Consider the following 20,069-nt stretch of genomic DNA (forward strand, 5'->3'; position numbering starts at 1 on the left):
AATCCACCCTAATCCCCATATCGCATGTTCTTGGACTGTGGAAGGAAGCCGGAGAACCTGGAGAAAACCCATGCACACACGTGGAGAACATGCAAACTCCATGCAGAAAGGCCCCTGTTCTAACCGGGGTTCAAAGCCGGGTCTTCTTGCTGCAAAGGCAAGAGTGCAAACCACTATTCTTAAAAAAACTAATATACATTCAAATGGTGGAGAAAGACAATGGTGAAGGTCTTTAGATCCTTTACATGAAATTAAGCAGACAGTGCAATTCTTTCCAATTGTGGCCAGAATTTTTACCCGTGACTGGATATTACATCATACATTTAAAAAACAAAAAACTGTTTCCAACCACACCTTAAATGCAGACTTTTAATGTGACACTGCCTTGTTTTTAACAGTGATTTACGCATACAGTTACAGGAAAAAACATAGAAACACACTCGTGATTTTCTTATCACCACAGGTGTCGTGGAAAAAAACAGGAATGCCCTAACCGCGGTGAAACGGCAGCATGTTATTCTGACACATATGATTTACTATATTTAGACCTTTAGAATGTGCTCCGTTTCTTTTACCCCCAAAGACAAACAAAATGAAACCGACAAAAGCTTTTCAAATAATGACTCAGGTGTTAAATGTGGAACAAAACCAGCAGTTCTTCATGACTGGCACACACATGCAAGAGTACAGGTAATAGGAAATGTTTATTAGTGTCTTAGCACAGTGAATTTAGTGAATTCTGATTGAACATGTTTATTATTATTAAAAACATAATCCATGATTATCCACTGATCACCTTTACTCAAGACAAATGCAGGATTTGCTGATAGAAAATGATCTCTGCATAACTTTCAGATGTCCACATCGATTGGTACCAAACATAACACACATATTGGAAATGTATTACTGGATGTGCTAAGCAAGAGTGTGAGAACTTACACATCAGTACTTTAAAGGTTTCTACATTTTGGTCATTAGTCTTAATTAACAATCATCCAAGTATGCTTGGTACTTGGTTCAATTAAGTGCAGCAACTTAACACCATGTCAGCAATTTATTTTGTCCTCCCATGTGCAAAACCAGTCTTAGTATTAAGGCTAGGAAGATTAAAACAAATAAAAGGCTCTGGTATTGATCTTTATGTGTGTTGCTTTTAACATGTATGATCTCACTTGGAACAAGGTAGTTTGTGGGGTTGCCACAATTCATTCGCACAAAAAAAAAGACTCCCAATAAACAAACAACAAAACAAACTGAGGTGTTCCCGGCTGAACTTGCTCATGGCTCTTTGTTTTTTGGCACAAATATGAAAAAAATCCCATAACTATCCCAAATGATGTGTCCCACCTGGCCTGTACAGGTGCGTGGTTGGTCACGAGCACTTTGGTCACATGTCGTCAATAATAACATTAAGTCTGACATCAGCAGAAACGTGTTTATGATGAAAGAGGAAGTGAGAGGATGTAACTGAGTAGTGGTTTTCTTGTGTGTGGTCCATGCTTCTTAACAATCTGATTTGTAGCATTTTGTTTTTGACAGATGTATGTAGACATTTCAAGTGTTGCATTTATAATTAAGGACAAAAAAATCTGTCATGAGAACATGTCCCATCTTATGCTTCTGCAGATTAAAAAAATAATAATTATCAACGAAAGTCTTTGAGGCAGTTAGAATTAAGTGAGCATAAAAGTGCTCCTAAAGTAAAACATGCAATTTATTTCAGTTTCTTTAAGGCATTTTCAAAATATGTCACATGAATCACAAGCTGCAGTGTTCAACTTGTGGTGACAGAGAAGCTCTCTCAGATAATTAATTTTTCAGGATGAGAAATAAATCGAGAAGCATTGTACGTGATTAGTGCAGGAGTTTGCTCTTTTCAATGTTTTCTGCAACTCAGGCCCAGTATGGAAAACTTGGATCGTTTGCAGACGGGTTTAAAATACATGGACTCGTCAAATGACTGATTTAATGGCAAGCCAAGAGAAAGCAGTAATTGGATTCTCCTGGCCTGTTTCCATAAGACGGCAGCATTATGAATTGCTGACACAGACTGATTGCCTGTTGTTTTGGTGCAAAGTGTGATTGGCTGCAAAAACGGCTCACATTTTGTTGAAACACTCCTTGGCGTTTGACCACACCTGGATTCCCTGGAAGTGTAACAGAAACAGAAAGAGATCTTGAGGAAAACAACAACAAAAAGGTGTGCAGAGGATCTAATGAATAATAAAATCTTCTTACCTTCTTGCACATGCTGATCTGCATAATGGCATAGCTGATAAGTGCGTCACGCAAATCTTTGTCTTTCTGCTCCTTAAACCGCTCAATGTCTTTCCAGGCTGTCTGCAAAAACACTCTGAAGACAGAATCACAAACAGAGACACATACTATCACCTTTCAGTTTCAGCATAAAGGTGTGCGAAGCAGAGAGGTAACTTTAAAGATTGTTGTAATTGAGGGGAAACTGTCTGACCAGACAGACAGATGATAGATAGTGAAGAAAAGTACAAAGGTTAAACTTGTGCTTATGACCAAACATTTATATCACGGTATTTTTTTTTCCCCAAAATTTCAACGGTTTCAAGGTAAACAAAGGTGTTTTTTTTTATGCATGAGTGCTCAAGCCAGGGAAGTGAGTATGTCTGTCTGTGCATAACTGCATACATTATGGGTACGTTCTTTACACGTTTTCTGCTAAGTTGTTGGAGTAAAGTGCTCACTGCTGCAGTTACTACCACAGTTACTCCTTCAGCTAAGCCCTTAGCATGTGTGGTGCAGCAATGAAAACCGTCAAACAGTGTTTTGATGCGCAACCTTCCGTGTTCCATATATTGGTCTTGAAGTATATGGAAAAATGTATATTTTCGAAACAGAAACTGGTTTTGCACTTACCGGCACTCTTTGTTTTTCTCCATGACTGCATCCTCTCCGTCCTCTATACTCTGCTGCAGGGCTGCCAACCTGCTCTCCCTCTGCTCCTGGCTCTCCTGGCCAAAGAGTTTGCTCGTCATCCCCTTCAGTGAGAAGATTCGCACTGTCTGTAAAAACACATTAAGACACACAAATTAAAATCTAGCACTATATACATTTATACATCCATGTTCACTGATATTATTTCCATATCTACAGTTCTGTTCATTTAAGTACAGTCCTTATGTCTAATCATGCTGACAGTGCAGTGTATGTTTGTTTTAAGGCAGACATTGTATGTTACAGTATGTCACCTGTGTATTGTCTAGTATAAAGTGAGACATAATGAGGCAGTGTGTAGTCATGCATTACCCCAGATGTAAGCTCTTCTTTCTGCTGTTTCTTATTGGCAAGGTCTTGAACTGCCATCTCCAACTCATACTGTATCAACTCATGTTTCCTACATACTGACCTTTAAAGTAGGCAAATATTCACAATTTATTAATAACAGAGACAGAGACATTTATGTAAAACACAGGGGAGGTACGGTATATTTTGACCAAACCTAAAACCTTAAACTCCTTAACCAGGAGGACACTTCCATGATAGATAGAACTAGTTTTAGCATTAGTTGTTTTAGCTAAAGAGAAACTGTTCTTTAAAAATGACTAAACACATTCAACAAATAACTGACAAGAGCCATAGCTGATAACTTTAACTGTAACTTCTGCAGCAACCAGATCTAGGTCTGAGGGCCAAATGTACCTTCATACTCAGGACAAACACTAGATTTCTGTGCATATATTTAGACAGTGAAATATGAGCTAAAATTAGCAAATTATCTGCCTATCTTGACATGACAGAATCTACTAAATGCACAAATATGACAGTTACTTGTTTGGCCTGAAACATTTACCTCACAGCGTCGGTGTAGAAAAGGTATTCTTTCAGTTGGTCTGCATAATGTTCTTCTTCCTCCAGAATGTCATCTATTGACGCAGCATATCTGTGCACAACACACAAAGTCACATTCAAAAGTGAACCAATGCCAGAAAAGGGTGTGTGTGTGTGTATGTGCGTGTGCAAACGTGTCTAAATAAGGACTCAAGTAGTTCAAAGGCTAATTTTTATGGCGTGAGTGTACATGGTAATTCTGTTTAAATTTGAAGAAGAAGAAGGAAAACCTGTCACACTGGGCCATTGGGTAAAGTGAAAAACTAGGCGAACTAGGGCTGTAAACTCCTAGTCAGCTGGTCGACGAGGAGACGTTCTGGCTCGACTAAAATTCTGATTGGTCGATTTTTTTGCTGTGTTAATTTCATACAGGCCATGGTTAATTTCATCGGGAGGAAAGTACCAAGTGCTAATGGGGGTATCTTCAGAGAACACCTCCCTTGTTTTCACCATTTTGGTTTAGCCCAACCCACTAATGACATATAGTTTAAAGAACATCAGGTGGTTTTATTTAATTTTGAGCTTTTCATTTTAGGTTACAGTCAGTCCTCTTCTGACATCCATGTCAAAGACATCAGCAGTGTGGCAGCATTTTATAAAAATAGATGGCGGGATAAAAGTCAAATTCAACTGCCAGCATCATTTGTATATCACAACTCGACTACAAAACTTGTCTGTGTTAGGTTGCGCTGTCCGTTTTGAGTATATGAACATATCAGAATTTGCATATTTCAATGTTTTATTTTAATAATCGTTGATTCGTTGCAACTGCAGACGCACCCGCACGCAAAACAACGGCAGTAGTCTATTCGTGCCTCAGCTGCGACAGGACATAACATGTTGACAGAACCTGTCAAAATGTTATATACAGTATGTCCTGTACCAAAATAAACTGAACAAATGTGTGCTCTAGCACACTCCCACACACTTTAAAGCATATTTGTTGAAATGTATGTCCTGATAGCCATCAGTAAATAAGTTGTATGTAAATTGAGTGTCTGGAGCCCTTAACCCGTAATACTATAACAAGAAACATGGCGAGTCATTTCAGACCAACAAGATTGATTCACTGGCACACCGGTTACTAACTGACCTGCCAATCTACCTATGCAGTTCTGTTATGATGTTTGGTGATCAGCAGTTGCTTAGTACTCTGCTATTGCAAGCTTTTCTAGACTACCAATACATATACAATTTAACAAATGGCATTGAACTCAAGCAAGTCCAGTTGCCTGGGATGACTGAGAACTTTAACGAACACCATAAAAATGTGTTTCAGGAACAATTTATGGACTCCAGCTTTAAGATGTGAATTTCATGTGAATAAGAAGAGAGGGTAATGCTGTAGTTCTCTACTTACGTGTCCATGTGGTGACCAGCACTCTGTAGTCCATCACCCATCTCATTTTCGATTGCACTCCACTCACTGGAGACAACAGTTCAATTTTACTTGCATTGTCTCCAAGTCAATACAGCCTAGATTTTTTTTGCTTAAAAGTTATCAAAGAAAAAGACAGTTTTTTTGTTCTGCATTTGCTCATAAATGTAGTAAATGTGTAGATGTGTAGATTAAAAGGTGGATTGATGCAGAACATGAACAAAAATTCTTAATTTTAACTTTAAAGTTGTAAATGCTTGCTTAATTGGGGGGTCCTTTAGGCTAAAACTATCAATGCAGAAAGAAAACTGAAGCGACAGTACATGAGTTTCTCACCTGAAGACTCTACCGTAGTTTCCGTGGACCTTGTAAACTCCATACAGCCTGTCTGCTACTCTCTAGAATAAAGACAATCAAATTAGTCATTATATACCCCCATTTTGTAATTCATACGAACCAAATAAAAACATAAAGTCTGACACGTCAAGTCTGAATGAGTGATAGACTTGGCACAAGATTCGATCATTGCTTCTACTTTTGTTCATATAGTTAAAAGCCAGTCTTTGTGTAGAAATAACTGTATGTAGATTTATCTGTAGTGCTTTTGTTTCATAAACGAGGGCTAATGCCTCTGGCCATGACTGTCACCTACAAAGAGGCATGGAAGCGTAAACTAGTTTTCACTTATAGAAGGAAGTTTAAATATGAGTGTGTGTGTGTGTGTGTATGTATGTTTGCATTATGCTGAAACTTACCGCCCTGACCCGGAGTAGCTGGGAGATGGCGGTGTTCAGTTCTTCACTGTAGTGTTTAAGTTCTGTAAATTGCCTGGAGAAACATGGATCATCACTCAAACTGTGTTTAAACATCTCTAAACATGTCACCTATATACATATTCCACATACTTGTCAGGGTTCTTGACTCTGAACATGGCACTCAGAGACTTGAGTCTGGAATCAGCCTGATAGAAAACAGAAATACACATTCAAATTAAGTTGGAGGAAGTTACTTTGCATATAGGACACAGGGGAATCTGTGATGGGGTGCTTTTGATAAGAACCACGATAATATGATTTTGATGATATTGTTGGTAACATTAAATGACAGCAAATGTTAGGGATAAAACACTAAAACATCTTTACCTTGTCTTGGAAGCCAGTCACCAAAACCTCCTCCTTCCATCTTTTCTCCTAAGAACAGATGAATGAAAGATGATGAACTCAGATGGTACCAAATAAAGGTTCCACCAGCTGACACTACAACAGACCACACTGGTCTGAGTGAATATATGAGTGAAAAGTGAATATGAGTGAAACGATTTTTCAGCTAGGTAAGGATAGCCAATATTCCCCTGAGAAATAGAATGCATATAAATTGAGAAAGAGCCAATCAACTTGTCAATGTGAGATCACTCTGTGGCTGGAGCAGAAAATCAACATTTTCTCAATTTTCTCATACTGTATGCTCTGATATACAATCTGCAATTCCTTTTTTTCATATTTTTCTTGTCTCTTAATCAAGGGTTTTTCCTACCATTATACTATTTAGGCACACCACCTAATCATTGTTTTCTACAGCTCTGAAGAGGATATTGCAATGCAAAATCCTCTGTCTTAATAAAGATCTACTTTTTTATTTGGATTAAAAAAAGTGGGCTGTCTGGTATTTCAGAAATAGACACTTACACGGTCAAAAGAAGAGATATCCTTTTTGAATTGAGACAATACCACTGTATGCTGCTATGTTTAAACAATTTCCCCTTGGGGATGAATAAAGTATTTCTATTCTATTCTATTCTGTAGTTATCATTTGACTGATGCATCATGTGTTGTTCTTAGCCTTATATGTTTATGGTTAGGGAGTGTTTGTAAATCAGTTTACAGTGAATCTTTTAGATTGAACCATCCTACAGTGTGTAAAATCTAGCAACATTTATTGCAGCTGGATACGACTCATCTCACCCTTCCCTTCCAAGTGTGTTGCAGATCCTATGTAGCCTTCAGTTAGCATCAAAACTAAAAATATATTTACTTTTGTCTATTGCGGGCTATTGTAAAAATATGGTGGTCCAATGGCTGCCTCCTTAGAACTGACTGATTGTACACTTCTGAGAAAAGTAAGTACAAGTGTTAATAAATAAATTAAAATTTCTCCACCTACTCTACAGGAGTCTCTGAAGGTTGGTATAAAATGTTCGGGGGATACGAAACAGATAGCAGATAGAAAATCTGTCAGCCAACAGCCAATTATTGTGACAGCCTAGAATTATACATGTCACAGGTGATCAGCTTTAACAGGCTGAAGTCAGAAAACTGCCAAGTGAAACTGATAAGGCGAGAGCAAAGTGAGAAAGACAGGAATTGACTCGCTACAGTAACTCCATCAAAGGACTGGGGGCCACAAATAGAAGTGAGCTGCCTTCAGGTAATGGCTGACAAAACAAACATTTTGATCGACAGGTGGATTGAAAACTGCAGTTCTGATCCTCCCACATGCATTTAAGTTACTTGGTGTGGCACACAGTGTGATCCCTGGCAAAAACATACATTTTATCCATCAACATAATTTTCTTTTCTTCTTGGTAATGCTCACTATGCTGTAAAAACAACAAGCTGTGTTGTGTTTGTAAACAATATTGTAATGACAATTGTCAAAAATGATGCACAGTGACTCAACACTCCAGAAACAAAAGTATATCACGGTACCCTATAGCAACAACCCCAAACCAATGTAGCCTCTTAAATTCATTTGGCAGAGTGGTATTCTAAGTTGGAACACCCTGGTCGATTAAACAAGGAGGCTATTTTATGTATGACAGCAGACTGCCATGAAACATAATGTGTGGTATACGGTTGAATACTTACCTCAGTAAGAAAGCGGAAGAATATTTCATCATCAGCAAGGATATGATGTGATGCAACACGCAACAGAAAGTTTTCCAGTCCAACTCTGCGTCGCTCAACAAAGTCTGGGTCAAGGTTGTCTGCTGACAGTTTGTGCCACACAAACTCTGCCTACGACAGATACAATCGAGGAAGAGAAGATAAACATATCACCTCAAAACTTGATGGAATAAACTGATATTAAACATTTAAAAAGGATGTAGGTTATGCCACAACAGCTAAAACAGGTACTACATTCTAAATCGAAAACTTTTCTGTAACATCAACATGAACAGAATTAGCAGCCTGTAAATTACATTTTACCATTAGAAGTAAGTAGAAGTAGCATTTCAATGTAACAGGTTTCTTTATTCTCCGATGACATATCATAGGGAAGTAAATACAGTACAATTCTTTCATACAGCTTCTTTAAAAAAGGCCCAAGAAACGACTCACAGCGGAATTTATTCTTTTACAAAGTTTTAGAAATTTAGTCAATCACAATATGTCATGCTTTCATTCATCACTTTTCTCCATCCACCTTGGTGTCACTCACCCTTTTCTCAGGTAGTGGAGGGATGACGATGTAGGGGTAAGTGACCAGAAGGTACATTCTTAGCAACTCAAACTCACTGTAGCGTCTCCACAAACTGTCAGGTGCAGCTGACGTATCTCCCTCTATGACAGTTTCAGTCGGCCTGCAGATGCATAAATAAAGTGTATTTTGGGAATTCATAGTCAGAGTACCTTGAGACACGGAAATAACAACAAATTACATCTTACTTCTTAATTAAATTAAGTGTGTATAGTACATGGCAAGCATTGTAACGTTTATATTTTACCCGATGACAAAGATGTTGGTCAATAATGCAATATTATAAAGAAAAAATATGAGCGGTGTACTTTATTTATCCACTCACCACCATATTTGTTAAGGTAAACATTCTTATTCCATGTCTAGCAATCAAACAGTTGCACCTGAAACTGAGGCTAAACCTCCTAAAACATGTGAACTGTTCTGAAGATTGTGCAAGTACAATACATATTATATCTTGACTGCTTCTAATATTGATGACGACTGAAGAGTGTAGTCCACTCTTTTTCCTGCACAATATAGATGTCAGCATATGCTGCAACACAGCAAACAGCATGAGGAATCAACAGTCGAATAACCCTAGACTGCAGGTACATCTGATGTTTTATTGAATGAGATCTTTTCAAGCAGACTGTCTGCACTGTTATTTACAAAACCAACCTATCACCATGAGTTGGCAACCATGAAGTTGAACCTACATTCAAATTGCAATTCAAACAACCACCAAATGTGGTTTGAATGTCATTTCCTTTTTTCTGATGTTCATACTTACAAAAACCAATAAGGACATGCAAGAATAATAGTAATAAAAAAAAATCCTCCATGATAATGACATACCGTGTTTCTATGAGGTAGACAGTGTAGATTTCCTGCATGTTAACCGTGTTCTTCCCAGTTCTCTTCTCTGCCTCCGGCACACTAATCTCGATTCTTCTCAACAGAGCTGTCTCTTTCTCCACCATCTACGCAGACAACAAACAATGTGTAAGGATGAGGAACAAAAGACAACCAGATTATGGGGAAATATGATGGTAGGTTAACTGTACGGGCAATAAGACTTTCTCTCAAAATGCGATAGCAATACAACGCAGATCCATAATGACACTGTGCTTTGGAGATATTTACCCAATAATATAGCAGAAATTTTTGCGAGTGGAGCTGAGGGCAAAAAGGCAATAACATAGGGAGCTTGTATTATCCTTCCAACCAGATTACACTATTGATTAAAAAAGGTTACAAAGCGTCTATTGAGTGAAAATGGATTGATATTGCAAAAGCAACAGAGCAGATAGCAAACTGTGCCTACAATTGGTGGCAATTAGAACAGAGATAAAATAAACAGAGATACATTTATAAAATATAATATACGCAAACAGTACAGCCAAAAAATGACAACTCACTTACAGTAGCCTGCACCTGTTTATTTTTCAGATGACTCCGTATGTGGAAAGGGCGCTGCTCCTAATTTTATTTTGCCAATAGAGGGCACTGCTCATCTCTTGGCCAGTGGTGGGCTTGATGTAATGTGAGACCTTCACAGAAACAATGTACCTTTACCTTTTAAAGGCATTATTACTGTTTAGCTACACTTATCTTTTTAAATCTCCAGTTTCTTCAGGCACTGGATGTACCAACAAAAATTAAAAAAAACCGTGATAAATAATGTTATTGATCAATAAGGGGAAAAAATGTGATTGTTTTTGCCATATCGCCCAGTCCTGTACTAAATAATAAAACCAGATACAGGTGCATGCAAAACGGTTCTCTATTACTATAACAGTAAAATGTGTTCCTCAAAGCCATAAGAACTGCTTCATTGTGATTCTTGACGAGGTTTGTGACAGGCGTGTGCAAGTCACAAGATGAAACAAGATATCACTGACCAAAAAACAAACCAAATCGACGCTTCCCTGCATTGTCTTCTCTCAGTAGAAACCATGGCTTTTACTGTTTTTTATGGGACTATACTTGGAGGACAATTGGAGGAGTTAAGCAACTTAAAAGTCAACAAAACTTTAACGTTCAGATTTGCTAGCTAGCAAGCTAAATACAGCATTAAAGTTTACAGAGTACGCTAGCAACAGCAAATTTAGCTGACACGGTAACATTGAACGTTATCTTACAGAGTTAGTGGTTAAAACTATCTTCGAAGCCAGTTGGCTTTCCACAAAAAGCAGCAGCTTTATGAACATTTAAGTGGAAAAGTGTCCGTGGCTCGAATTTGTCATTCCACTCTAGCAAGCTAACATTACTTCAGGGTGTGTTTAAAAAAAAAAAGACCACTGAAAGCATGTTTTTAAATTTAAAACATGTACATTAATGAGCATAGCAAAAAGTACGACCGTGTTCATGGTGTTGTTCTCTGATTCCGACGAAGTGAGGTCAGTATTGCCGATTACAGCAACTTCGCTGCTTCCACTGTCTGCCATCATCTTCGGGCTGTTGCTGCTCTGGTGTCAGCTGAGCTGGCACACTGGGTCCTCCCCTTTGCGCAGGCGCAGTTTGAGCTCCCTGACCGCCGGCTAAATGGATGATGTTCAATCAGCATCGCATACAATGAAATAAAAAATAAAAATAAATCAGTGTGCTTTTATTGAACGTGTCCAACAGTGACAACAGCCAGCAAACACTTAGCAGTAGCATTACAAATCATCAGAATGATGAGCATATTATAATTAACATTAATATAGGGCAAGGACTATTGTGAGAGCTAAGAAGCATCCTCTCTCCTCCTCATTTCAATTGTTCCCATGCAGTAGATGATATTTCCCCCTTTTAATTAATCAATAACACATCCAAAATGTATACAAGCTGTTCAATGTTTAAACTCAAGCAATAACTATAACAGGGGTCTCAAATGCAAGTGGCCTGGGGGCCATTGAATGTTTAGTCTGGTTATATGGGGCCAGTCAAGTGCCTCTAGTGTGGACCCCCAAAAAAAAAAGAAATAAGAAAAAAATAAAAAGGTTTAATAATAAATAAATCAAGTAAGGCACATGATGATTTCATGATGTTTGAAAGCAAAAATCTTATTTTATTTTCAGTATGGCATTATCATTTGGCCCCCTTCTCTTCAGTGGTAGATGGTCGTGGACCCAGACATGAATGACAGGGATGCGGCATGCCTCAGGCTAGTAAACAGCACAGAAACAAGGCCTTTTAGTTCCTGTGGTTATGCTTTTGTGCAGTATTTAATGTTTAAAGAGAAGGGTGGAGCAGCACTTAGGAAGTATTTTATATAGATGTCACCGGGTATGAAGAGGGATGTTGGACTGGTGTGGTGGGAGGGGGGGGAGGGGTGAAAAAAGAAATGAAAAATGCATAATAAGGAATTAAGCAAATGGAGGTGAAGTATATTAATATAATGACAGGCTGTAAAATGAATAATGATGGATTGGACGTGATGTTGCAATGCGGCTTCAGGCTGCAGCGTGTCAGGAAACCCAAATTCTGCACTGTGACCAGCTGCATTCACAGTAAGAGCACAGTTACTATTCTTTTCTGCCACTGACCTCAAACTACCGCCACTTCCTGTCCGCTCACAGTCGCACAATATACGCACAATACACACACTCAGCATTCTTGAACAATTCCTTTCTCATTTATATTTATACACCATCATGACCTAAACCTACTGAAGAACAACAACTGGGTATGTTTCTTGTCATGTTATTCATGCTAAAATGCCTGGTTATTAAGAACCGGGTAATACAAATGACTGAAGACTGTATGTGTGTATGATTTTCATGCCTGTTATCTAGAAAATAAACCTCTATTTCACAAGTTAATTTGACTGTTATAGGTTCCTTAATGCAATATGCTATTGTTAAGTCATCCATCGACTGGAGCAAATCCAAGCCGATGTTGGACAAGAGGCAGAGTGTGACCAATCCATCGCAGGGCCAACAGAACATGGCAAACCACTGCATATCATTGTGCTCCAATGACAAGACTTTGACTACAGAACAGCAGAGGGCAGCAAAAATCCAATATTATTTGTGTAAAACAACCTGTAGAAGATCACGCCTGAGAAAACATGGGCAAATGGCATCCTGATAAAAATGATTTGGGATCCAAGACAAATATCTCTACAAGAACTGTTACTGTTTTCAGTGTACTGTATGTGCATATGTACACTCTAGGCCATTTTATTAGGTACACAGGACACCTAATTAAATGGCAGGAGTTGTAGGTCTTCTGCTGCTCTAGCCTATTTTTGATGTGCTGTGTGTTCATAGATGGTCGTCTGTACACCTTGTTTGTAATTAGTGGTTATTTGACTTACTGTTGCCTTTCTATCATGCTGTACCAGTGGGGCAAACTCTGAATACTGATATTGATAAAGCATTTTTACCTCAAGAACTGCTGATCAGTGGATATTGTCTCTTTTTGAGACCATTCCCTGAAAACCCTAAAGATGGCTGTGTGTACAAATCCCAGTAAATCGGCATTTTTCGAAATACTCAGACCAGCCCATCTGGCACAAACAACCATACTGTGTTCATAAATCACTTTAATCCCATTTCTTTCCGATTCTGATGCTCTGTTTGAACTTCAGCAGGTCGTCTTGACCATGTCTAAATTCACTTGGGTAGCTTTCCTACGATTGGCTGATTCGCTTTAACAAGCAGTTGAAAAGGTGTACCTAATAAAGTGACCAGTGAAGTTATTCTTTATGAGTATGACTTTGTTATTGTGGAGACCTAATGATCAGTCACCCTGCCATATTTGCATTGTTTTCTGTTTATTTTTATTTGTTTTTGTTGTTTTTTGTGCGGATTTTTAGGGGGTGGGCCGTGCATGTGATGTAAAATTAGATATCTCACTGGAAATTTAGAAGCGATTTCAGACGTTTTTCTGCATCTCTCTCCCCCTCCCTGTGTGTATGTGCTGCATGAGGCTGGTCATGAAGGTCATAAAGAGGAAGTCCTTGTGGTCAGCAGAAAGGAACACGTTTTACTCCATGTCATAATCTCGGCCCCTCATTTTTCTTTCCGTCATCCAATTATTCCAGCATTTGACAGTGGTAAGAAACATATGCTGTATGGCCAGTGTGGTGGAGCCTATATACTACACATTATGTTATAATATACTGTCAGTGGATGAAATACCAAATTTAAGTGAGGTCTGTTTGGTTTATTTAAACTGTGTTGTGAAAATCTCATCTGTTTTTAAATAGATGGCAAGCTTTCTGTAGCTATTTAATGTATTTTGTAAATGATCAACAATTATAGTTCAGAGTGGGACATCTGTAATAGTTGAGGACACGTCATAATAATTTCATGCAACCTTTGCTTCTGTTGAACAACAATGTATTGAAAATAACAGTTTCTTCCCTTTCTGACTTTCCCTCTATTTCTCCTACATGTTTTTTACATTTATCTCTGTTTTTTTCCCTCTCTCCCGTTCTTCACAAGAGCGATGACAAATTAAGACATGCAGTTAAGATGTGAACACTTCTCTGCGCGACTGATGCTGGCTTTCAACACGCTTGCACACTTGCATGTACACATTCAGTGTGGGGGCACCTTTCTCACACACACACTCTCACACACACACAGAGTGTGTGAGCGATGCAGTATAATAAGCAGCGTGGCAGAGATGTGGTCAGCTTTGCCCCATGTGCAATCGTTGAGAAGCCACATCAAGGCTCCTGGGTATTAAAGGACAAGCCTTGGTTGGCTGGGAGGGAATCTGTCATGCAACAAGAAAACTGTGTTTTTCACCCTATTTTCCCTCTTTCATTTCTTCTCCATCCTTTTTTTTTAACTCCTCTTCCCGACTTCTGTCTTTCACCAGATTCTCTCTCTCTCTCACTCTGCCCATTTTCCCCTCCTACTTCATTTCTTTCATTCTGTGGCATATTAGTTTCAGTTGTAATACTCTCCAGCTTAAAATGCTCTGACCACAGGAATGTTCCGTCAAAGAGGTGGGCGGACTGCAGGGGGCGGGACAGACCAACATAACCAATTAAGGAGGAGATTGAGGTAAGACAGACAGCTTCTAAATGGTGTAATAACAACCTACTAAAATGTAATTACAATGCAATAGCAATAGACACTTCTAATGACAGGATGTATATGCCAATGTGATTTTCTAATTATGACCTTAGCATAATGGGCAACTGTTAACATGGCGTGGAGATTATAGAGAGGTGTCTGGATGCAGAATGCCAACCACAGGGACTTGTAGCAATGTTGAAGGACATAATGGTCACTTGGGAGTCCTGCCAGGTATTGATCACTAATCCAGAAGTTTGTGTGCTTGCGAGGGTACAATCAAGCTGTGCAATTAGATATTAGGTTTATTCGTTAATCTTTCTTTCCATTGAGTATTCTTCTATCTAACAAGACTCCTTCTGGCTGTTGGCAGGTTCTTCTTTTTGTTTGACCAAGTCTTTTACTGGTCAGAATTCATTTTTTTCATCATTTTGTCCAGCCGCTGTCCATCTGTCCTTCAGCCCATAGTACTGCCATCCATCTATCCATCCATCCATCCATTCATCCATTCATCCATCCATCCATCCATCCATCCATCTCTAACAAGAGGAGTGGATGGTGGCGTCCATTATTACAGAGCATCCCAGAATAGAGTCGCGTTTTATTACAAGTCCCTCTGGTCGCCGTGGCTACCCAAATTACAGGCCAGGCTTCTCACACATAAAAAAGGTTGCGCTGCCGAAAACCAGCCACCTCAATAAAGGATGGATTAGAAAATCCTTTGCTTTTTTCCCTTCCTTTCCTTTTTGAAAGGTTTTCTGTACATTTTTTTCCCTCTGGTGTTTTGTTTTATGTTGGGGTGCAGCGGTCTTCTTCAGTGGTTTTGCTCCCCGACCCTGCGGCGGGAAAATACGCTCACTTGTGGGTTTCTGGGAAGGCAGCGGTGGACGAAACATCTGCTGAGAGCAAGATGTCTGTAAGTGTGTGTGTGTGTGTGTGTATGTATGCTGCCCTGGCATCCTGTTCAAGTTACATATTTGTTTTAGTGATAGGAAAATACTGGGACATAGTGAGAAAAATATCAAAAGTGAATTGTTTTGTAGTTCTGAAAGACAAAAATAATACACAAAGGCTATTTAACTAACAGATATCCCAGAGGCTGCATCTACTCAACATTTAAAAAACAAGAAAGGAAAAAAAGAAAATGATTGAGCAAGTCGCACACAACTTTGTAAACTAACTTTGGATTCAGATGAGGTTGTTAGCACACCAAACCTTTACAACTTTTAAAACTTTCATCAGTTTATTAAAAGAGGCTGAAGTGGGAACCTAACATCTGTTAGTTTGTTACAAACCAATATGATCTATTTTTGCGATTTAAGTGGCAAGATAATGTGGTGATTTGCACAAGTTTCACCTTATTCACAGCAATAAGGGCACAATAATGCTACTCTTATTTAATTTTCACATCAGGCCTCATTTGAAATGGTTATGTTTTCTATTCAAAACTGAAAAAATACTCTAATAGAAGAGAATAAATAATAATACAATGAAATATATTAAAAAAATAGTGTACTTATCATTTATCATGATTGTTTTTTGTTGAAAGGGTTAATATTAGACATTTTTTTTCCAGTGATTTAACACAAACAAGCTCAGTTGGTTTCAGTGAAAATAATATCTGAATAAATATTACTAAACATGAACAGCTCATTACAGTCCTTTGCCTGCACAGTAGTTAAGTTAAGTCTTGTTCTGTGTGACTGTACCTTACTTAGATGCTGCTCAGGAAACGACAAATTCAATTCTTACACATTTTGCCCATTCTGAAGCAGCAATTTAAAATGCATTTTCAACCATCAATGAATGGTGGAGTAGAGCAATGGCACTTTGTAGTGCTATAATGACCAATCATGCAGTCATCTCTGTGGCAACTGGTTGTGGTCATAGTGAAAGATTACAGAGGTTTGAAAGAAGAAATTAAAGCTGGAGACTTGAACTGTTTGATACATCAAGGAAAGATGGGGGTTGGAGAGATCACCTATAAAATGGGATGTTTAAAGCCGTTTCTTTCACATCCTCTTCCTTCAAAACCAGAAGGAGAAATATAGCCTGGGACGCAGCCTCATTAAACAATATGAGGACTCTTAATCATGTGGCAACCCACCGGAAGTAGGGCTGTGACCCATCTTGGGTTCCGACCCATCGCTTAAGAAGTCAGGGTTTATGGGAAGTGTGAATGTGGTGTGTGATGAAAGGATGGGAAGAGGTGTATGTGTGTGTGGATGTCTGTGTGTGTGTGTCTACAGTGCATGCTATTATTATGTTGCTGTGGTTGTAATGATGTAAGACACTCGCAAGGGAGTAAACAAGAGCAGCACGCTATCCGCAAACAACATATGAAAACATCATGTTTCTGTGGATCTCAAATGATTAAGAATCCAAGACAGATTGTACTAAAAAAAAAAAAAGAAAGATAGATTTGCAGTAAAATGATTTTGTTTTTGTCTGACACCTCTGAGGATCATTACGCATAAGGAAATCTGGAGCCTCCTGAAAAGACAAGGTAAGAAGTCAATCACACACCCAAAGTCATCCACACCCTCATTTACAGGCACCTTTGAACTTCAGATAAAATGGGTCCTTTAAAGTTTCTTTCTTGGTGACACTTTATTTTTCCACTTCATTTCCTGGAAATGTTCCTAATTTGTTCCGCAAACGGTGACGTGATAGTTGCTTCAGTTTTCAGATAAAACATATTATGTATTGGTAATTTTGCAGGTCCAGTCTGTGCGAGTGAGGTGAAAAAATACATTTGCTGAATCTGTGAAATTTCATGGCATGTATTAAAGGGTTTTAAGCATCAAATTAGGACATTTCTAGTGTGGCTGAACACTAACTCAAACATGAAGTTGTTTGCTTTGTTGTCTATTGCTGGGGCTCTGTGGAAGTCCTTCATGAATTATCAGTACAATATAAGTTGTACATTTCCTTAGTGTGGCACTATGTTCTCCATTTTCAACAACAACAGAACAAAAAAAATTAACATTAAGGTATAAATGACCTAAATGTGACATGCTAAAGTCAGTATGTGAGTAATGTACTGTGTGAGTGTCATAAGAACAACTCAGGTAAACACTTGAGGCCACAACAGAGGGGATGCTGCTGCAGAGAGAGTGAGGGACTGAGTGAATGCAGACGTGATTTGCAGGCACTATCGGCTCAAACAAGCCAGGATATTCTCCTCTGGCCTCTGGTAGCAACAGGACAGTGTCGCCCCCGAGTACTGCTGCTCACATGGATATTTTCTCCTCTTTGGACTAATCTCTGTAAACCCTAGAGGTGGTTGTGTGTGAAAAGTCAGTAAAATCCCCTTTCCCCACAGCTCTAATGCTCGCTTTGCACGTCAGCAGGTGGTCTTGACCACGTCAAAACACTGAGTTTGCTGTTGCGTCATTAGCTGATAGATATTTGTGTTAAAAAGCAGTTGAACAGGACACAGTATCATCTCATCCCAGCAGATTGTCCGGGATATTCACTATTTTGAGCCATAACGTGGTGAGGTTGGATGATTCCAACTAACTGAATATAGAGCATCGCGTGATCATACATGTGTATTTGCACAGTGACACACTGTGTCGCTGGATTTAAAATGAAACAATAGCAGTGGTTTAGATGACACATAGTCACGCATACATGCATGTGGCCACTGAAGAGATCAGAAGCTACAGTTTTCAAAGTGATGCAAGTGATTCATAACCACCAAAGTAAGTCACACAGGAAGATACATATTTATATATATATATATATATATATATTTATATATATATATATATATGTATATCTAGTCATGTACAGAGGAAAGATAGTGATTATATTTGACAAAAGGATGATGAGATGGATCTGCCAGGCAGGAGGAGAGAGGACAGTTGTGATGGAGGACGTAAGGAAGAGGATACAAGGGATAGGGCAAGATGGAGGCGACCCCTAAGGCAGAAGACGATTACAAGTAACACAAATGTTCTACACCTTTAAAAGAAAGTTGTTTAGCAAAAAAACAAACAAACATTGAAATGCTGCTGAAATGAAACTGTGAGGCCGCGCTTTATTTCTTTATCCACCCCCCATCAACCCCTCTTTCTGCCTTGTCAATCAGTAGAAGGAGGAAAAAGTCATTAAATCTCTCTGTTAGCCATATATGTAATTACAGTCTGCCGGTATGTTGCTAAATACGCCTCGGCGCTAGTCTGGTCTCCCTGGTCATGTTTTTTCCTCCCACCGGCCGTGTTTGAAGGCCTTATAATTGCCAGAGGCAGTGTGTCAGGATTAGAGACTGCTGGTTTGAAACCGACACCCCATGTAGACAACCTTAAACCTCTACCCCGCTCCTTTCTTCATACAAATTACCAGCCTGTTTTTTTTTTTTTAGCACGGAAACACATTATTTCCCCACGTTTTCTACTTCACCTATTTCAGCTTTTTTATCAACTGCTCTGTTGCACAAAATATTAGAAAAACATTCCCATTTCACACGACGCGTTGCTACGTAATGTAGGAAAACCTATCATGGATCACACCGTTAGCCTTGCTTTGGGGCTTTCACAAGTGTTAATTAGAACGGTGTATATTTGACTGGTGCCTGCAGGACGCCTGTGGTAAGTTGTCTACCTCTCTCACCTCACACTAGTCTTCTTATTCACAAAACTGCTCTCCAAGAGGCCAGCCACTGCAAAAAAAAGACACATTAGTCAAATGTTGTTTTCTAAAAATCTATTAGAGATATCAAACTCATCTTTTCAGTTTGTGTCTACAACCCGAAACTAAAATGTTTCAAAGCTTTTAATGTAGCATAAACATGCCTTGGCTTTTTCTTTGAGTGAGACAGTGCTTTCCCTGTCTCACTGGCAGTAGTAAAATCCCTGTGGGTTAAGACAAATGAAGGTTGTTTGGTCCATCAAAGCATTTAAAGTTGGAGAAATGATGGAGCTGATGGTCAGTGATGTCAGCGAAGATGTTGACTTTGTCTGAGTCAGAGCAGTTTCTGGTCTGCAGAGCCCCTAATTTCTCGGTCTGTCCGTCGCTGTCTCCCGGTTTCTGTCTCTCTTTCAACCTCCCTCGTACTCTCACATCATCTCACTCAGCTCTCTCTCTCTCACACACACACACGTAAAAAACTGTTGCCCTATATCATCTACGGCAGCGTGCTGTTCCGAGCTAGGAAGGGACGCATTATGTCTAAGTCTAAGATGTGCATTACATAAAATGCATCCATTTAACTGTATGCTTGATGACTTGATGCTCAGTTATACTCTATCTCTTATAATGATTAACTCTGATATCAAACCCCAAATTATCATTTTTGATAAGATGTTTCTCAATAATTATTATTATTATTATTATTAGTAGTGGTAGCA

At 38.9% G+C, this 20,069-nt stretch overlaps 1 protein-coding gene across 2 annotated transcripts; it reads right to left on the reverse strand.

The window, feature by feature from the left end:
• Positions 1-355: 355 nt before the first annotated feature.
• LOC122786811 (sorting nexin-4-like) lies at positions 356-11,204 on the reverse strand. 2 transcript variants are annotated; one of them, XM_044053310.1, is made up of 14 exons: positions 11,059-11,204; positions 9,554-9,678; positions 8,678-8,819; positions 8,104-8,253; positions 6,382-6,429; positions 6,145-6,200; positions 5,995-6,067; positions 5,576-5,637; positions 5,222-5,287; positions 3,824-3,913; positions 3,280-3,379; positions 2,890-3,035; positions 2,239-2,353; positions 356-2,147 (listed from the first exon to the last, which is right to left on the reverse strand). In XM_044053310.1, the coding sequence occupies exons 1-14, from the start codon at positions 11,146-11,148 to the stop codon at positions 2,100-2,102; spliced, it is 1,311 nt and encodes a 436-aa protein (XP_043909245.1). In that variant the 5' UTR covers positions 11,149-11,204; the 3' UTR covers positions 356-2,099. The 2 variants fall into 2 exon arrangements, with proteins under 2 accessions (XP_043909245.1, XP_043909251.1); XM_044053316.1 differs by lacking the exon at positions 11,059-11,204 and adding an exon at positions 10,121-10,992.
• Positions 11,205-20,069: the final 8,865 nt, after the last annotated feature.

Source organism: Solea senegalensis, linkage group LG2, assembly GCF_019176455.1.
Source record: "Solea senegalensis isolate Sse05_10M linkage group LG2, IFAPA_SoseM_1, whole genome shotgun sequence".
Lineage (NCBI taxonomy): Eukaryota > Metazoa > Chordata > Actinopteri > Pleuronectiformes > Soleidae > Solea > Solea senegalensis.

Bases quoted from the DNA above. Each gene is read 5' to 3' on its own strand.
- LOC122786811 (XM_044053310.1), bottom strand. From the start codon at position 11,148: ATGATGGCAGACAGTGGAAGCAGCGAAGTTGCTGTAATCGGCAATACT. The intron at 6,068-6,144 runs GTATGTGGAATA...ATGTTTCTCCAG, and splicing joins AGAGTCAAGAACCCTGACAA to GCAATTTACAGAACTTAAAC. The intron at 3,036-3,279 runs GTAATGCATGAC...GTGTTTTTACAG, and splicing joins AAGAAGAGCTTACATCTGGG to ACAGTGCGAATCTTCTCACT.